The sequence below is a fragment of the Vulpes lagopus genome, chromosome 3 (genome assembly GCF_018345385.1).
Source record: "Vulpes lagopus strain Blue_001 chromosome 3, ASM1834538v1, whole genome shotgun sequence".
NCBI lineage: Eukaryota > Metazoa > Chordata > Mammalia > Carnivora > Canidae > Vulpes > Vulpes lagopus.
The window spans coordinates 97873888-97893918 of NC_054826.1; the positions used below are offsets into that span (position 1 = coordinate 97873888).

General features: G+C 44.0%; 2 protein-coding genes across 12 annotated transcripts in view; one reads left to right on the forward strand and one right to left on the reverse strand.

The window, feature by feature from the left end:
- The window catches only part of ZCWPW1 (zinc finger CW-type and PWWP domain containing 1), a 30969-nt gene extending 27650 nt beyond the window's left edge, over window positions 1-3319 (forward strand). For all 11 annotated transcript variants that reach the window (XM_041748295.1, XM_041748294.1, XM_041748293.1 and 8 more), the window contains 3 exons: window positions 1369-1429; window positions 1967-2104; window positions 2845-3319. In XM_041748295.1, the coding sequence (XP_041604229.1) occupies window positions 1369-1429; window positions 1967-2104; window positions 2845-3152 (507 nt within the window). In that variant the 3' untranslated portion in view covers window positions 3153-3319. The remainder of the gene's footprint in view (window positions 1-1368; window positions 1430-1966; window positions 2105-2844) is intronic.
- A 450-nt stretch (window positions 3320-3769) lies between these two features.
- On the reverse strand, window positions 3770-16516 carry PILRA (paired immunoglobin like type 2 receptor alpha). Its single transcript, XM_041748515.1, has 7 exons — window positions 16400-16516; window positions 14665-14917; window positions 10718-10918; window positions 7092-7122; window positions 4815-4864; window positions 4379-4410; window positions 3770-4204 (listed from the first exon to the last, which is right to left on the reverse strand). Exons 1-7 carry the CDS (start codon window positions 16514-16516, stop codon window positions 4070-4072), a joined length of 819 nt encoding a protein of 272 aa, XP_041604449.1. The 3' UTR covers window positions 3770-4069.
- Between the last annotated feature and the right edge of the window lie 3515 nt (window positions 16517-20031).

The following is a 20031-nucleotide window of genomic DNA, read 5'->3' on the forward strand; positions in this document are numbered from 1 at the left end:
TGATCCCACAATCCTGAATCATGACCTGAGCTGAAATTAAGAGTCAGACACTGAACCACCTGAGCCATCCAGATGCCGATTTCTGAATTTGCCTTTAGTAATGTGGTAGTAAGGGCTAGGGAAGGGTATGTGTTCTCTAATTCTACTATTAGATCTCATGTCTGTTTTCTTTAAAATTTTTTTTTACTTATTTAAGTAATCTCTATACCCAACACGGGGCTCAAACTCACAACCCTGAGATCAAGAGTTGTACCCTCTTCTGACTGAACCAGCCAGGTAATCCTATATCTCATGTCTTTGATGAATAGCCTACTCCAGACTGTGAACTTCTCAGTATTTCTTAGTGTTTTCTCCCCCCATTAGGTGGGACAAGATGGCTAGAGTGGGCTGGGGTTAAATATTTCTCTTCCCTCGGGATAGTCAGGCTCTGAATATCCCAGTAGATTAGGCTCTGGTTAACTAGTTTCTTTTGAGAGCAGGCCTTTTTCAGGACAGAGTGCTCTGGTATATTTCAAAATGGTTCCTTTGCCCTCCTCCTGATGGAAACATGGAGATTTTTCTCTGATACTTATTGTGAGAACCTGAGCAGAGGTTTGAGACCTCCTGGAGGTCAAGCTCACAAAAGTCTGGGAGCTCCTATAAGACTGGGCTCCACTGGAGTTTTTAATTCTTAGACTTGTCTGCACTGAACAATTTAGTACTGTTGAGGTTTTCCTGCCCTGGAATTGGTTCTTGTGAGACCTGCTGGTTCTTCTGCTTGTGAGTCTGTGCTCCGGTAAGCTATGACTACCTGTATTTGCTTCTCTGCCCCTTCAGTTTTGAGGACAGTAGGTTGGTGGCCCTGTGTCCTCACCTCTTGTATCAATACAAAAAGAGTTGTTCATTTTTTGGTATGTTCAGTTTTTTTGTTTGTTGTTAGAATAGTGTAGTGACTTCCAAATCCCTTAAAAGTAGAACCAGAAACTGAAAGTCCTGAAATATAGATTTTTAAACTTTTTCTTTTAATTATTTTTTATTGAGGCGAAATTGGTCTATAACATTATATAAGTTTCAGGTATATAGGATGAAGTGATCAACACTAAGAGTCTGGTTATTGGTTTGGTTTTTAATTTACCAGTTTTTATCATGTTCATGGCCTAACTTTATTTCCTTCTCTTGTACATAGAGCCTTCTACTGACTAATACCAAACAGGATGGAAAAGATGGACAGTTTCATCTTTGTTGTTATTGATTTAAACAGTATCAGGCTCATGAAACCCAGTTTGATTCCCTAACTCCACTTATCATTTCTGTAGCATCCCACCCTATTAAAAAAACACAATTATGTGACTTCATTTATATTTTTTTATTTTTCTCTCCCATTCTCAGGACCCGACTTTGCCCAGTCCCAAGCCAGCCAGAATTCAGACAAAAAAACCCAAGGCAAGAGGTAAGCAAGCCAGCTGGGAATAGGTATGGGCTACCATTCTGCAGGGCAGAAGCAAACAGTGGGTGGGGTCTACAGGTCACTGGATCTTATTGGCTATCGCAGCTCTAAAATATTTAAAAATGGTTAAGGTTCCTACTAGTGTCATGAGGGAAGCAATAGCCTGCTCACTTCTGTGTTCTGGTTATAAAATCTTAGATTAAAGGTGGAATGAATATCTTAAATTCTTAGCTAAGAAAGATGACTTCCTGGAGAAGACAGGCTATGAGGAAAAATATAATCAGAAGAAGATCCAGGACCAAAAAAATAAAATTAAATTAAATAAAAACAAAAAAAGAGGGAGGGAGGGAGGGAGGGAGAAAGAGAGGGAGTGAAATATTTGGGAAAAGGGAAGGAAGAAACCAAGAGAACTCACTAGATTGAGGATGAGCAGAGGATGTAGGGCAGAGTCTAACTGTGGGGAATCCATGGACCTTTGTTGAGCTGTCATTTAGAGAAATAAACAAATGTTCTACATATGGGGGGGTGGGGATGATACAGGCCTAGCAGATGGACAAGATGGGACCCTGCAAAGGAAGACACTGAAGAGATCTCTGGGAAATGAATCTGCAGCTCCTCCTGTACTCATAATGGGAAGGAGAGAAGGAGGACATGGGAAATCAGAGCCTGACCAACCAGGTAAGGCAAAACTATGGGAAATGAGGCTTAAGCCTGTATCTCCCTTCCCTGGATCATTTCTTAACTTTAAAGCTTCTCATTCTTTTTAAAAAGAACAAAAATTAGGCATCTCAGATTGTAGAGTATAGCACACACTATAAGAACATAATGGTTTTTTATTTGATTTGATCCAAGGACAGGAGAATGGTGAGGAACAGGGAACTGACATCTAATGAGTATTACTATGGGGGATCCCTGGGTGGCTCAGCAGTTTAGTGCCTGCCTTCGATCTAGGGTGTGATCCTGGAGTCCCGGGATCAAGTCCCACATCGGGCTCCCTGCATGGAGCCTGCTTCTCCCTCTGCCTGTGTCTCTGCCTCTCTCTCTCAGCCTGTGTCTCTCATGAATAAATAAATAAAATATTAAAAAAATAATGAGTATTACTATGGGCTGGCTAGATAGAGCCTCCTTGCTGGTTCCCTTTAATTCTTTTAATATCTCTATGACTGGACATTTGCCATTTTAGAGATAAGGGGACTAAGGGTCAAAGGGTTTAAAATTTGCTCAAGACCCATGACTAGCATATGGCTATCCATGGCTTGGATCCAGGTCTTTCTAACTCCGAAGCCTATTTTATTTCTATTGAGAAAAATCATCTTCCCCAGAGATGTTTTTGGAAATGGGAATTTAGGATTTTAACTTGTAAAAGGTAAGGCCAGATGGCCTATTAGGACTCTCCGTTATATCACTTTTTCATGCAGGTCCTAAGAAAAAATTTAGAGCTCCCCAAAGCAAAGACTCAGTAATCAGCTTGTCTGAGGACAAAGAAGCTAGGATGGCACCAAAGGGCCTGACCCCACCAGCTCATCTCGGGGTTTGTCCTGTGACGGGGACAGAAGGCTGGAAGTGTCGTCAGGAAGCTGGAAGTGTCCCTCCTGACGATGAAGCCTTCGGTGACCTGGATCTGGAGCAAATCCTGGAAGATGTTGGAAAAGAGCCAGAGCAGCTGGAGGAGCCGCAGTGTGGAGACGACCCCGGGGAGTTCACTTTGGCCTTCTTCGAGGAATAGCTTAGCTGTGTGCTCCTGCCTCCCTGCTGCTCTCTCACCCCCTTCCCTGTGAGCAGCAGAGAAAGCCCCTCAGAGGGTCCCTGAGAAGCTGCTACATGTGGGGTTTGTTGATCGGCCACAGTCACAGCTGTGCAGTTTATGTGTTAATAAACAGGTTACTGCTTTAAGTAGTTTGTCTCTAACTACATGCTCTCCTTTGGCTTTCCTCCCTCTGCTCCGCTCCCTGTGGTGCATCCCTGTTTCTGTGGGAGTCCTGCACAGTATAGCAATCTGGGAAGGCAGGGACACCCGAGTTCTGGGAGGAGGCTGTCAAGATGGGCAGGTCTGGGTTCAGACCCGGGCTCAGCCTTAATAGGTGTGTGGCTTTGAGAAAAGCACTAACTTATAGATCTCTTCACGCCTCAGGTGACTGTGACCAGTCCAGGGTCAGGTGGTTGGAGATGCTTAAATGAGGTGGTGCACTTCACACGGTACATGCTGGTTCTGATGGTAGGGGAAGTAGAATGGGTAGATGGGGGGGGGGGCAGACCCTGGCTTCTGGGCTGGCTACTAGCATTTGGGGTTTATTGTTCCCTGCCTGGAGGCAGTCACGGAACTCCAGTGCTGGAGGAGGGATCTGGGGTGGGAGCTGTTTATTATAGTTCATTTTTGGCAAGAGGCAAAAGACAGAAGTTGAAGGTGCTATCAGTTTTTTCCTTAGATGCTTTTGGGCAAATTCAACGGGTACTTTTATTCTAGTGGGCAGGGCTGGGAAGGTAGAGAGGGCACTGGAGCAGATGGCTCTGTTTCTCTGCAGTCCTTGGTGGCCTTCCACACCCCCTGACTTCTGAGTCTTCTGTGTCTGGCCAGAGTTGTTATCAGAAGCTGTGACCCGCTCTGCAGCTTAGTCTAAGGAGGTTATCCTTCAATCCCACCCATTAGGCCTTTAGGATAGAGTATAGGGTCTCCTCCTGGGGGCTCTTCTTGGGAAGGGTGGGATGTGCTGCTGGTGAGGAGGTACTGGAGAGGGTAAGGGAGGCATAGAGGATGCCGCCGTTATCCTGGGCTTCATCCTGGTGGAGAAGGCAGAAGGGGGTGAGACAGTGGAAGGGAAGCTGTCCCCACCTTAGGGAGTAATCCCACACCTAGGTGCTCCACACTTAAGTGACCACAGTCCCTCTCTTCCCTCCACCCCACCTTCTCCAAACTTCTCTAGATTCCTTAAATCTCTAGCTTGAGCTGCTTACCTTGGGGTCCAGCTTGGGGTCTGTTTGTTGTCCTAGAAAAAAACCAAGATGTGTGTGTGTGTGTCGGTGTCAGGTGGCATGCTGGCCAGGGTAGAGAAATGGGCAGAGGCCTCCAGCAGTGAGGTCATCTGCTGAGTCAGGACCAGGGTCAGGCAGGAGGGATGGGTGGGGCACGTGTTTGAGCAGGGAGTGTATGGGGAAGGACAGGCCAAGATGGACAGCAGGGAGTGACAGTGTTAAGAACTTACTTTTTAAAAAAATATTTTATTTATTTATTCATGAGAGACAGAGAGAGAAGCAGAGACACAGGCAGAGGGAGAAGTGGGCTCCTTTCACGGAGCCCGATGTGGGACTTGATCCCGGGACCCTGGAATCATGCCCTGAGCCAAAGGTAGATGCCCATACGCTGAGCCACCCAGGTGTCCCAAGAACTTACTTTTAATCCCAATGTTCTCATACTTCTCCTCAGTATTTTGGAGGGATCCCCTGTATAGGAAGAAAAAGGTGGGAAGTGTGTTAGAGGCTGTGCAGAAGAAGCCTGTGTGGGGCTGGTTCTCTGTGTGGGGCCTCTGTGACCCCCTGACAGTCTCAGATGAGCTATGGTTTGAGACTCTCAGGGCGTCTCCTGGAAGTTTGAGAGGCAGTTTGCAGTGTAGCCAGTAGAGATCCCGAGGGCCCATTGAAGGCGGATGGTCCTGGAGAAGCAGCCTTCTTGGAAGAGCCATGGAAAGGGTGAAGTCCTGTCTGCTGCATGGTATTGGTACAGACTGGAGAATGAACACCAGCTCCACCCATCTCAGGTCTTCTGGTGGGTTCCCAGGTGAGAAGGGAGGGGGGGGAGTTGGAGAGAAAGAAAGAAGTTGAGAAGATGGACTGGAGAGAAGGGGAGGTGGGAAGGTAAAGAGGAAGAAACCTCCAGAGAGAGGGAGGGAGGGAGGGAGGCCAGGAGCTAAGGAGGGAAGTGGCTCTGAAAAAAGAGACACACACTGGATACTTGCAAATGACGTATAAGATAAAGGGCTAGTTTCGAAGATCTATAAAGAACTTATTAAACTCAACAGCAAAGAAACAAACAATCCAACCATGAAATGGGCAAAAGACATGCACAGAAATCTCACAGAGGAAGACATAGACATGGCCAACAAGCACATGAGGAAATGCTCCGCATCACTTGCCATCAGGGAAATACAAATCAAAACAACGAGATACCACCTCACACCGGTGAGAATCGGGAAAATTAACAAAGCAGGAAACCACAAATGTTGGAGAGGATGCGGAGAAAGGGGAACCCTCTTGCACTGTTGGTGGGAATGTGAACTGGTGCAGCCACCCTGGAAAACTGTGTGGAGGTTCCTCAAAGAGTTAAAAATAGATCTGCCCTATGACCCAGCAATTGCACTGCTGGGGATTTACCCCAAAGATTCAGATGCAATGAAATGCCGGGACACCTACACCCCGATGTTTCTAGCAGCAATGTCTACAATAGCCGAACTGTGGAAGGAGCCTCGGGGTCCATCGAAAGATGAATGGATAAAGATGATGTGGTTCATGTATACAATGGAATATTCCTCAGCCATTAGAAAGGACAAATACCCACCATTTGCTTCGACGTGGATGGAACTGGAGGGTATTATGCTGAGTGAAGTAAGTCAATCGGAGGACAAACATTATATGGTCTCATTCATTTGGGGAATATAAATAATAGTGAAAGGGAATATAAGGGAAGGGAGAAGAAATGTGTGGGAAATATCAGGACGGGAGACAGAACATAAAAACTCCTAACTCTGGGAAACGAACTAGGGGTGGTGGAAGGGGAGGAGGGCGGGGGGTGGGGGTGACTGGGTGACGGGCACTGAGGGGGGCACTTGACGGGATGAGCACTGGGTGTTATGCTGTATGTTGGCAAAGTGAACACCAATAAAAAATAAATTTATTATAAAAAATACTAAATATGATATGAAATAAAAGATATTAAGACAAAAAATGATAAACAAAATAAAAATAGATCTACCCTATGACCCAGCAATTGCACTGCTGGGGATTTACCCCAAAGATACAGATTCAATGAAATGCCGGGACACCTGCACCCCGATGTTTCTAGCAGCAATGTCTACAATAGCCAAACTGTGGAAGGAGCCTCGGGGTCCATCGAAAGATGAATGGATAAAGAAGATGTGGTTCATGTATACAATGGAATATTACTCAGCCATTAGAAACGACAAATACCCACCATTTGCTTCAACGTGGATGGAACTGGAGGGTATTATGTTGAGTGAAGTAAGTCAATCGAGAAGGACAAACATTATATGGTCTCATTCATTTGGAGAATGTAAAAAATAGTGAAAGGGAATAAAGGGGAAGGGAGAAAAAATGAGTGGGAAATATCAAAAAGGGAGAGATGGAACATGAAAGACTCCTAACTGTGGTAAATGAACTAGGGGTGGTGGAAGGGGAGGTAGACGGGGGCGGGGGTGGGTGACTGGGTGACAGGCACTGAGGTGTGGGCACCTGACGGGATGATCACTGGGTGTTATTCTATATGTTGGCAAATTGAACACCAATAAAAAATAAATTTATATAAAAAAGTAAAGTATATGTAAAAAAAAAAAAGAGAGAGAGACGCCCACTGGGAGAGGAGGAGGAGAGCAGTGACAGGTGCCCTGTGCTTTTCCCATGAGGAACTTCCTGTTTCCCAAGTAGGACAAGCTCTCACCTGGCTACGGTTCTGGCTGCAGTCTGTAGACCTGTAGAGGAACAGCAGCGTGTCAGGGTGCCATCCATGGAGGGCATCTCTCCTCCCTGCCTTCCTGCTCTGTGTGCTCTGAGACCAACCCCTAGACCAACCCCGAGAGACCAGGGCAGTGGAGCAGCTCTGTTGGACCCACCTGGGACTCAGAGTGACACCTGCTGGCACCCTGAGGCTGCTCAACCCTTTCCTCTGGTGTCCTCAACACCAAATCAGGAGAACAGCTCTTGCCTGCACCTATTCTCTGTCTCTGTCTGTCTGTCTGTCTTTGTCGACTTTTCCCTTTGCTTCCTTCCCCCTTCCTTGACTTCCCCAAGCATCCCTCAACCTTGTTCCTTCCACTGCTGAGGCCCTGCCCACCGATCCCTCTCCTTCCACCCTTTTCTGAGACTCACTGAACCCTCCTGCCCTGACACACTGGCTTTTTGTGATTTCCTGAGCGGCAGCTGTTTCCCTCCTGCTTTGTGAACCTCATGGCTGGGACCTGGGTCTGCACTGTAGCCTGTTCCTCCCCACCCTCCCCCACCTGAATCCTACCAGTCTCCCCACCGCCCTCTCCCCTCCTCATCCTCCTGTGTCTCTCTGCAGCATTTCCCAAGGACTGGCCCCTGGTTCACAGACATCCCCTCCACCATCCACCACCATCCCAGGAGGTCCTATCATCCCCGGAGACAACCTCCTGAACACATGGGACTCTATGTCCCCCAAACTCCAGGGACTTCCACTCTGCCATACCCTGGACTTTTTTTTTTTTTTTATATCTCTGGGACTGAGAACTCTGAAAGATTAAATGCCAGCATCATCTTTATGCTACAACTTTGTTTCCTTCCAGCTTTTTCTTACCACCATCCTGCTTGCTATACCTGTGCTTTGACTCCCTGCCCCTGAACTCTTGCCCCTTAATAAGCCACTTTCTTTCAGACTATCCAAGCTCCCTGCTGACACTCTACTGTCCACTTCTGCCCTCTTACTAGCTCCTTGACCTTCCATGTTCCCCTGTCCTTAGGCCACACTTAGCTGACACATCTCTAATTCTGGATATGGCCTATGGCAGGGAATGCCATTTGCTTACCCAATATCCACTCATTTCTTCTTCCTTAGTTAGAGAACCTTGACTTTGTTTTGGGTGGCAGTGTGCTCTCCTGCTGATAGATGTGGACATCTGATGACATCCTAGCCAATAGGATTCAAGGGGAAGTTGTGGGTAGGATTTTCAGGAAGATTCTTTAAAAGGAGGACAGACAGATGCAGCATGGTTTTTGTCTCTTCTTCCTCCCTCCTGTTTCCTGCCTGGATTCAGAAATAATGGCTGGAGCCTGAGCAGCCATCTTGGACCAGGAGGCAACCTTCAGGATAGAAGCCAGTAGTCAGGGCAGTGAGCAGGATGATAGAAGCTGGAGTGCCTGAGGACGGTGGCCTCTGCTGTCTGCCTCCTCATCCTTTTATATGAGGGGAAACAAGAAACTCTGTCTTGTTCAAGCTCTGTTACTTTTAGCCTCTGACACCAGCGGGTGAACATAACTTCTAACCAACAGATTCTAGAAGTTTCTAAAGCTGCATGGTTGAATACTGCTGGGGGAAATATGATCCTGTGCAGCGATGCTTTTACAGAGTTCTTAAATTCCACCTTCCGTTTCCTCAGTGACTATCACATCTCTTCAACTCTGACTCTCATCCTCACTCTAGAGACAACCACTGTGATTTTTCCTCTGCGGAATGAAAAACTATTTGTATAGTATTGAGTTTATCAATATTTTTATTCACGGCTTTCAGGTTTTATGTCATACTTAGGGAGGTCATGTCCACTCCATGGTTATAAGATGGTCTCACATGCTTTCTTCCAGTACTGGGATTATTTTCCCCCTTCATTTAACTCTTTGATTGATCTCCATGGAATTTATTTTGGTGCAAGTTATGAGATAACATTAGTTTCTCAAATGGCTGCTCAACTGTTCCGGCACCGTGTATTGAATGACTCACCTTCCCGTTGATGAGAAATGCTACTTTCTAGCCCACTGAACTCTCATCTATATTTGGGTCTGTTTTCCTTCTGTCTGTATTTGGGGTATTTTCTTTGGTTCCATTGGTTTATCTGTGTATGACTATGATGGTATCAAATTGTTTTAATTATTGCAGCTTAATAATTATAAGTGCTAATGCTCATCATATAGTCCTTATTCTGTGCCAGGATCTATTCTCAATGTATTACATTTAATTGTCATGACAAACCCCAGGGTAAGTACAATTATTATTATTCTCATTTTAGAATGAGATGAGTGAGCTGAGGCACAGAGTCATACTACAATGGCACCAGAGTTTACTCTGCCAGGATTTGACTGCAGGCAGTCTAGATTCTATGCTCTTCACCTCTGTGCTTTAATATCTGTTAGGGCTAATCTCCTCTCATTGAAAATTTTCTTGGAGGAATTTCATATCCTTACTGGAGGGTGTTGGGGTGTGACTAATTAATGTGTCTAGCCCTGTCCTCTGTTTTAGCTATAGATGCATATATCCAAATTTCTGATGAACATGTCTAGTCTGGTGCCACACAGGCAACTCTAACCTATCCCAAACTAAAGAACCATCATTCTCCCCCAAACATGGCCTTTGACCTCCTGTGTTCTCTAATTTGCTTGATGGTTTCACCGTGGACTCATTCACCCAAGTTCTTCCCACTCCCTCGGCTCTACACCAGTCTAATTACCAAGTCTTACTGTTTTCCCTTTTTGGCTGTTCCAGGGTCTGGCTCTCTCCCTCCATCCACCGCATTAGACTGGCCCCACCTGCCCACCTCCCGCCCCTGCACCGCAGACTGATGTGTCTGCAAGGTAAAGCTGAGATTGTCGTTTCCTTGCTTCATGTTGCCTCTGGAATCAGAAGCTCCTGGGTGTTACTTACAAGGTTCTCTTCTCCCATCTCCAGCCTCCACAGCACTGAGCTACTTATAGTTCCCACACCGATTTCCTGTGCCTGCATAGTCAGTGACCTCTTCACCACACTCACCATCTGCCTGGGTAATTCTCTTATATTCTTTGAGACTTTCGTAGGGTCGCTTCCTATGGGAAGTCCTCCCTGATTCCCCTCCTTTCTTCCATCTTACCACAGCTCTTTCCATATGAGGCAGTCACTCCCTCCACCATGGAGTTCCTTGAAAGCAGGACCTATGCTTTATTTACATTTATTATCTCCAGTTACAAGCCAGACCTTGGGAAATAGTCCCTCAACCAGTGCTTGCTAAGCCGAGCCAACTTTCTGTCCCTCTGCTCTTTTCTTACTCTTCCCAGAAACCTTCCCCTCCCCATGCACCAAAAGATAAAGATTGATGAGAAATGTTTAAATCAGGATGCAAAAACTAGAAAATGATCAGATCAGTGGAGAGAGATTGGTCTGGAGCAGTGGTTCTAGAAGTTGATCACACAGATATCACTTGAGTAGACCTTTAAAAAATGCAGATTCCCAAACCCAGACCTCAAGCCCAGGTGGGATCTGTATTTTTTAAATGCAGAATAACCTAGGGTCATTCTGATGTAGGTGCTTCTGAGAAACAATTGGGAAGCTTGAGGGGGAGGTGGTGGTGGCCCAGAACCACTTACCTTTGCTTCTCTTCCACCGGAGGTAGAGGATCAGTCCCAAAATTACAATTATGAGCACAGCACCAGCCCCAACAGCAGCTCCCACACTCAGGGGTAAAGATGCTGAGCTCCTATTCCCCTCCATGACACTGAGTCCAGTGGTGGTGGTGGCGGCCGTGGTGGGGGCAATGCTTGTGGGGCCCTCGGTGGTTGTCTTGGGAGCTGAGAAGACACGAGAATTTAGCAGATTCTCCCCTATAGGACTGGAGGTTTTGGATGAAACTGTCACATTGTGTTCCCAGTTTGGGGAATATTGAGGATGTGGAGCAACTCTCTGAAGCTCTCACACAGGGAGGGGGTAATGAATCCACATCACCCAACTTAATCCTGACTCTACCTCTGATTAAGTGGTGTGACCTCAGAACCTCATTTCATTGCCAACAAATAGGGATCATTAAATCACAGGGTTATAAAAAACATTTTTAATTTTCATTTTTCATTTCATTTTCATTTTTCATTTACCTATGGTAAACTATAGGTAACACAAAATGTACTGTTTTAACCACATTTAAGTATATATATTCAGTGGCATTATGTATATTCAGATTGTTGTGCAAGCATCACCAGTATCCTTATCCAGAACTTTTTCATTTTCTCAGACTGAAACTCTGTGCCCATTAAACAGTCACTATGCACCTCCTCCCCTAGCCCTTGGCACTTACTGGTCTGTTTTCTGTCTTTATGAATTTGACTGCTCTAGGAAACTCTTATAAGTGGAACCAAATGGTATTTGTCATTTCTGGGTTGTTTTAATAAGTGAGAAAACATCTGTGGAGCACCTAGTATTTATTAGAAATATGTTTTTAAGATTAAATTAATATATATTGAACTTTACTTACTACAAAAAGATTTTACCATTATAGATATTTAATGCACTGATAGAATACAAAGCCACAGGAAAAAATTCAACTATAATAAAATCTTCGGGTTAGGGTGGACCAAATTTTGTCGACCCTCATTAGAAAGGAATAATAACATTTTTTAATTGAGATAAAAATTTTAAAGCCTTAAAGAAATGTCTATAACATGTTATTTAGAGAAATAAAAACCAGAGGAACACATATTTTTATTAAAACATCCTAGAATATGACCAAAGCCACATTCTAAGCCAAGTTCATAGTATTAAGTGCTTTTATTATTTCAAACAAGAAGAAATTTGTAAAACGAACTGAATATCCAATTCCTTAGAAAAAGTATCCAAACCAGAAAGAATCCAGCCCTAAAAAAACCTCAGAAGATAAATGTAATGAAACCTACGTAGGAATAAATTTATCAGGAAACAAGAAAACAGAAATAAATGCAGGAACTGGTTATTTAGGGGAAAAACAAACAAAAAAACAAGAAACAAGAAAAGAGACAAGACTCTTGCAAACCTAACAAGAGTCTCTTGAAATCATTTGTGAGTATGTGCTCAATTATAGATTGATAAATTTTAAAGACTCTGAATTGGATGATTTTCTGAAGTAAATATTTTTGAAAATGGAGTTAAGAAGTAGTACACTTTCAGTGATAGGTAAACAAAAAAGTAAGAACTCTAGGGGTACCTGGCTAGGTCAATCAAATAGCATGAGACTCTTGATTTTGGGGTCATGAGTTTGAGCCCCACATCCAGAGTAGATTCTGCTAAAAATTAACTTGAAAAAAAAGTGAGAATTCTATTAAAGAACTACCTATCAATAAGGATTCCAAGCTCAGGAGGTATTATGGGTAAATTATTGTGAAAATTTAAGGAACGATTAATTCCCAGATATATTCTAGAACACAGAGAAGTATGGAAAATGATGCAATTCTAATTCATTTCATAAAATGATGACATAATCCTGATGCTAATAACCGTTCATATCTTTTTTTTTTAATGCAAGTTGAAATGACAAAAGCCAGTGTTTTTTACTGATCTGAGTGGAGGAACATACCCAGTATTGGCGTGGCACAATGCAAGGGTAAATTGGCACAACCTCTGGGAATGCATTTGTAAAATGTGAAATACCCAGGCATACCCTTTGACCCAATGATTTCAGTGCTAGGAATTTATCCTGTGGAAATGCTGAGCAAGTATTCAAAGGCCTATGTTTTTTAGGGGTGTTCTTTGCAGCTTTGTTTGTAATGTGGCAACAACTTAAATGTCTTTAAACAGCCAACTGAGTAAGCAGTTCATGATATATTGCTGCCGTGGTACACCCTGCAGCCTTTTTTTTTAAAAAGATGGAGCTTATATGTACTGAAATAGAAAGATACTTGTGGTACGTGAAATAAAAACAAGTTGTTAAGCAGAATAGTATGCAGTTTGATTCTATTTGTGTTATGTATCTATATCTGTTAGAACATTTCTGCAGAAAATAGTGGCTGGGGAGTTAGTTAAGGTGCAGAGGGAGGAATATACTTTTCATTTGACTCTCTTCTGTATTGTTTGATCATTTTTTTTAATGATGTGCAAGTATTACCAGTACCTTTATTAGTTTCAAAATTTAACATTTATTAAACTTGTATAGGCACAAGTTTATTTTTTAAAAAGATTTATTTATTTGAGAGAGCACCAGGGGCAGGAGGCAGAGGAAAAAAGAGGGAGAGAATCTCAAGCAGACTCCCCACTGATTGTGGAGCAGAACCTGGGCTTCATCTCAGGATTCTGAGATCAGGGCCTGAGCCAAAAACCAAGTCAGACGCTTAACCAACTGCACCACCCAGGCTACAATCAGATGCCACCCAGGCACATAATTTAAAGAATCCACAAATTCCAAACAGTTTGTAAAAACAGCAGTCCCCTGCATAAGCCCACCTTTAGCTATATCTTCTGACATTAACCCTGTATTTCTTTTTTAGAGGTTTTATTGATTTATTCATGAGAGACACAGAGAGAGAGGCAGAGACATAGGCAGAGGGAGAAGCAGGCTTCTCGTGGGGACCCTGATGTGGGACTCAATTCCAGGACCCCAAGATCATGACCAGAGCCAAAATTAGATGCTTAACCACTGAGCCACCCAGGCGTCCCAACCTTATATTTTGAAATCACATGCATATATTGCTGTTGCTTGACTTGTCTTAAGTAGTGTTTATTTACTTCCTACCATTGAAATCGAGGATTTGGATCTCTCACACACCCATTTTCTCCATTTTACTCAGCAGTCCAACACTCAATGTTTGTTTCATGAGATAGGTTCTTCCCTTGGCATCTAGGACACCATTCTCTCTTTGTTCTTTTCTTGCCTCATTAGCAGCAACTTCTGTCTTCTTATTGATTCCTCCTTTTCCCAAACTGTAACACTCATGAGACCTCCTTAGTTCTGTCCTAGGACCCCCTCTCTATCTACACTCACTTCCCAGGTAATTTATCCAGTGCCATGGCATTAACTACCAGTGACATGCCAATCTTGCCCAAATTTACATATTCAGCCACCTGTATCCCTGTGCAGTAAATTCCTGTATCTTACTGCCTACTCATGCCTCCATTTGTTTTGTCTTGTAATATCTCAAATTTCAGATGTCCAGAGCAGAACTCTTGATTTTCTCCCAAGCCTATTCCTCCCCAACATCCCCCTTATAAATAGCAGCACCATCCTTTAAGATGCTCAGGCCCAAAGCCTTAGAGTCACTCTTGCTTCTTCTCTTTCTTATTCCCACATCCCATCATCTGCGAATCCTGTCTGCTTAGTCTTCAAAATATAACCAGCATTCCATCTGCCCTTGTTGTCACCCTATTCAAAGCACATCATCTTTCAATGGTGTCCCTGCTTGTGACCTTGTTCATCTTTACAGTCTTATTCTCCATATAACAGCTGGAGGGACATTTGTACAATGCACATCAGAGCACAGCAGGAAACCCTCACTAGACTCATTGCACTGAGTAAAAGTTCTTTTCTTGGCTTTCAGAGCTACACAGGACCTTCCCTCACTGCCTGTTCTGATCTCACCTCCAGCCACCATCAGCCTCTTCAGCTGCTTCAGCCATACTTGTCCCACCTCATGGCCTCTGCCCATGTTGATCTCTCTTGACTGGAACATTCTTCTGCAGACCTCTTCCTCACTTCCTACAGATCTGTGCCTAGGCTGGATTTCTCTGCTGGCTTCTCTTAGATCCACTCCCCAACTCTTCTCAACCTGCTTTGTGCCTTTGGAGGCTGGTTTTGGTAGACTCCATTCATGGGCTGTCTCACTCACTGATTCCTATTCAGTGGCCAGTGGGAGTCACCATCAGGAGATAGGGAGAGGGGGGTTGCCTGGGTGGCTCAGTCATTTAAGCTTCTGCCTTTGGCTCAGGTTATGATCCCAGGGTCCTGGGATTGAGCCCTGCATCAGCATCTTCGGGTTCCCTGCTCAGCGAGGAATCTACTTCTCCTTCTCCCTCTGTCCCTCCCCACCACCTGTGCTCCCAATCTCTCTCTCTCTCAAATTTTAAAAATCTTTTAAAAAAAGGAGATAGATGGCGAGAGGAGGGTGGGTTATAGCATAGCCCTTGTCCCCCTCTCCACTGGGTCTTGTATTAGTCTGGGTTCTCCGAGACATAGAACCAGTGGGATATAGAAAGAGATGTAGGGTTTTGAGGAATTGGTTCATGTGATTATGGTAGTTGAGAAGCCATAGTTTGCTCTCTGTAACAGGAGGCCCAGAAAAGCTGGTGGTGTAATTTCCAGCCAGACCAATAGGTCTGAGAACCAAGGGGACCATTTATATAAATCTCATTGTGATTCTAAACCCGAGAACCAGAAGCTCCAAAGTCTGAGGGCAGGAAAAATGGAGGTCCCTGCGTATCCTCTACTTCTTTGTTCTTTTCAGGCCCTGAAGGGTTAAGATGTTGCCCACCCACTGCTAAACCTTTCTGGAAATACCTTCTCAGACACATCCAGAAAGAATGTCTTACCATCTATCTGGGCATCCCTTAGTGTAGTCAAGCTGACACCTAAAACTAACCATCTCAGGGACACCTGGGTGGCTCAGTGGTTGAGTGTCTGTCTTTGGCTCATGTCATGATCCCGGGGTCCTGGGAGGGAGTCCCACATCAGGCCCCCTGTGGGGGGCCTGCTTCTCCCTCTGCCTATGTCTCTGCCTCTCTCTGTCTCTCATGAATAAATGAATGAATAAATAAATACATTTAATTAAAAAAATAGAACTAACCATCTCAGACATGTTGACTCTATCTCCCCAGAGGCTACAGCTCCTTGCTGGTCCCCAGTGCCTTCTTTCTACCCTCCTCCTCAGGCCTGGGCATGGTCCCAGGTGTCTCTCATCCCTGACTGGTTTCCCTGCCTTGTGCTCTACTCAAAACTCTCCTCGATCACCCTGTTCAAGTGAGTACTTCCTCCTGGCTCTGACTAATATCTCTGGGGCCTTTTCTGTTCCAGCTGAATAGCGTGGCACCCCTAGCAACTTTTATCCCACAGATTCTACTCCATTTCCCTCCTTTTCTCTTTTCACCACCATTTGACATAGAATTAATTTGTTAGCTTTTCTCTTCCGTCTTCTTTCCACACTTATGTGCAAGTGGCATTGTTGAGGACATATTTTGCTTTTTTTTCTTTCCTGCTGTTTCCCAGTATCCATATTAGCACCTGACACAGAGTAGGTATTTAATCAATATTTGTTGAATGAATGAATGAAAGAATTTTCTCTTAGAATTTCAAGGCATTCAACTGTTGTCTTCTAGCTTACTTTGTTGCCATGGAGACCGCCAAGCCATTCTGATTCCTGAAATCTCTTGTGGCCTGTTTTGTCCTCCTTGGAAATTTTCTGGATCATCATTTTGTCCTTGACATTTTGAAATTTCATGTTGCAGTGTCCTGAGGTAGGTCTATTTATTTTTACCCATTTCTCTGGCTCCTTTGTTTTGGAAAGTTTCTAGAGTTATTTCATCCATGTGTTCTTCCCACAGCCTTCTTTCTTCTCTGTTTCTGGAACTCCCATTTTTCCAAGGGTGGAGCTCTTGAACCAGTCCTCAATTTTTCTTATCTTACAGTTTCTATGTGACTTTCCTATGGCTGCTGTAAGAAATGACCACAAACTGGGTGACTTAAAACAACAGAAGTTTAGTCTCTCATATTCCTGGAGGCCAGAGTTTGGAGAGCAAGGTGTTACTAGAGCCACACACCCTTGGGAGGCTCTGGGGGAGAGAAACTCTGTTCCCTGCTTCCTCTGGCTTCTGGAGGCTGCAACACAGTCTCTGCTCTGTGGCAGCCTTCTCTTCTGTGGCAAGTCTGCCTCTGACTTCCTCTTAGAAAGAGACTCACATTTGCTTTTAGAGCCCACCCAGCAAATCCCAAATGACCTCACCTCAGAAGTCCTCACTGAGTCACATCTGTTACCATGTAAGGTAACAGTCCCAGGTTCTGGGAGCTGGGATGTGGACATGACTTTGGGCGGCTGCTATCCAACCCATTACAGCTTCCGGATATGTGACTCTGTCTGTCTTCGGAGTCATTTCTGTCAAGTTGATCTCGCAATCCTTTTACTGAGTTTTCCATTTTTGCCATTATAGTTTAAATTCCCAAGAGTTTTGTTTGCAAAGCTCCCTCTGTTGCTCTATGCTTGCACTCTCTTAACTTTCTGAAGATGGTAGTTATCTGAGTTTTATTCTCCCTCCATTGTTTGGTTTCTTCCAGATAGCCCCTCTCAGTAACACCCCCCATTTGTTTTGCTGTGTTTCACGGGGGAAGGATTCCTTAAATGTTTAATGGAATAATAGTTTAAAATGGCATCTTTAGCCTCAGGCATCCCAGGCACAGCAGAGGTGAGGGTCAATTGTCAGAGCTAGGGGATTCCACAGGAGGTCAGATCCCATCTCCTTGCCTCCCTGGTGTCCAGTGTGCAGAAAGCCACGCTGAGTGGAGGCTGTGTGTGTGGTTTGGGAGAAAGTGCTGGTCAGCTAGTGGGTGGTAGGATCTGTTAGGATTTCTAGATTCTTTTTGGGGTCCATCAGATAGATTTCCCAGAGAAGAATCTCCTGATTTCTTGCCTTTGATGGGGTGGGGGATATCAGCTGGGTTGTCAGAGTTCTGGGAGGCATCTAAGCGGGGGCAAGGCCTTGAGTCTCATCAGTTCAACAAGTCTCTAGTTTTAAGGACTGAGCAAACCCTTGCCCCCAGGTATGCTTAGGGTACTATCCCAGAGTCCCTCTGGTCTATACTTTCTGGAAAACAAATCTCTAGTCTCTGCTGATTGGGGAGGAGGCATAGAGGTTTCCTTGCTTCTTAAATAGATTCTCACCTGGTCCTCTAAGTTTTCTGACATCCTTTCACTCCCACTGGCAGGGGTTTGGGTAGCCTTTCCTTAACCATCAAGAGGTTTTGCATGTAAAAATCTCCTTTCTTCTGGATCTCCCCACTGCTGGTTTGGGGCTAAGCTCCCCTAGTCTCCTAGGCCAGATGCATTAGTTTGTGTTTTCAGCTTTCCAAATACCGTTTTTGACCACAAGGCTCACGTGTTTTTGGTCCTTGTGGATTTTGTCTTAAAAAATTCCCTTTGTTGTCATTTTAGTAGTGTTTGGTAGAGAGAGGAGGTAAACATGCATATAACCTACCATTTGGCCAGAATATATACAATATTTTCCAGTTAAAATTATAAAAAAATGAATGTTCAAAAAATAATGTTGCATATTAATAATAAAAATAAGATTTAGAGGAAAACATCTTGTGAGATATTCACATGGTCTTTAGAAGAATACTCCCAAGGTTACAGAGGGATATAAAACAGGAGCCATGATTTGTTTGGTCAGTTGCCTTATAGGTTTCATGCAATTCCAAATTAAAAAGTACTCACAGGTGTTTCCTTCAGAACTTGCCCAACTTATTCTAACATTTATGTGAAACAATCGACCAAAACAATAATAAAATTTTTGAGGAAGTGACATGGTTCTCATGGATGTAGTCTTATTAGCCACTGAAGCGTGAGTAAGTTACAATCACTAAAACAGTGTGTTAGCGACATGAGAAAGACAGAACAGGGAAATGGAGTTGGCAGACCAGAAGTGGATGCTATTCTACAAAAAAGGCCAGGCCTGTGAGTCAATGGAGGGGATAAAAAATATTCCATGAATACAGTTGGGACAATTGATTTGTTTCTCACTATAAAGATCAATTTAGTTCTTTACCTTACACCATATACCAAAATAAATCCTCTCTACATTAATGAGCTTTACTTGTCAAAAGAAAGCATACACAAATCAGAAGATATTAAAATATTTTCAGCCCCTAGTGAAATTTGAAGCTAAGAAATAAAAAGAATTTACATAGAAGAATACAATGAGATTTGGCTATATAAGGAAAACATCTATATATAAAACACACTATTAAGCCAACCACAAACTTCTCAGTTCTATTCAAACATTCCTTTGGGGTGATGTCTTCACATGGTGGCACTTCACTTAGGCAAAAATATTTCTTTTTCTTACTTTTCTGTATTTTGTTTACAAAAAAATCTCAGCATGATATCCAATTAATTGTATTAATTGAAAAAATTAATTTATTGATGAAAAACTCATAGTGAATGTGTCTGAAACTGAGAAAAGAGAAAAGTTAGGAGAATTTAAGGAAGGAGGAAGAGGGCTCTGAGGAGAGGCAAAATCTCCCCAAAAAGGCCATTTAAGAGAAGATGGAGGAGGTGCCAGAAATGTAAATCTAAGGCTGTCTTGTCTTATTTAGGTTGTGAGCTACTTCCCATTTGCTCTAAAACCAGCACCAGGGTGGGGACACGGAGGGTGTCCTTCCCACCAGGAGCAGTGATGGGCTGTTTAGAATTGCCAACACAAGTAGTTGTAAAAAGCAAACCTATGATTTTCAGTTATTAAGGAATTATCTACAGACAATGCACCCCCAGGGTCTGCTCCTGTGAGGTGCCCTCTCCGTACTGCTCTGGACACACACTTGGCTCAAGTTCCCAAGTAATCCCCACTGAGTAACAAGAAGATTTATTCACATAACACATCCCATTATTCGATGAAACATAGGTCAGGACAACAGTATGGTCAGGTCAGCTGGTGAGGCTGAGCAGCTACTGGCTAAGGGTGGAGGCTCTGGGGTTAAACTGGGTTCAAGTCCTGCCTGCACCACAACTGTGGCTTTGGGCAGCTGTTTAGGCTCTTTGAGCCTCAGTTTCCCTATCTGTCACAGGAAGACAACAGCAGTACCTACTGTTGCTGTGGGTTGTGGAGAAGGTTAACTAGGGTGATACATAGCAAGTCGCCAACCCAACACAGGGCACAGTAAGCGGCAGCTGCCATATTTCTGCAGCAGATGAGCCTCTCAGCAGCCAAGACAGACTGGAGGAGCCAGATCAGAGTGGACAGTGGG

Coding starts and splice junctions, on each gene's coding strand:
- PILRA (XM_041748515.1), bottom strand. CDS start 16,516: ATGAAATTTCAAAATGTCAAGGACAAAATGATGATCCAGAAAATTTCC. Junction 14,918..16,399: donor GCGGTCTCCATGGCAACAAA/GTAAGCTAGAAG, acceptor GCCACTGAATAG/GAATCAGTGAGTGAGACAGC. Junction 10,919..14,664: donor GAGGCTGATGGTGGCTGGAG/GTGAGATCAGAA, acceptor GTGTCTTCTCAG/CTCCCAAGACAACCACCGAG.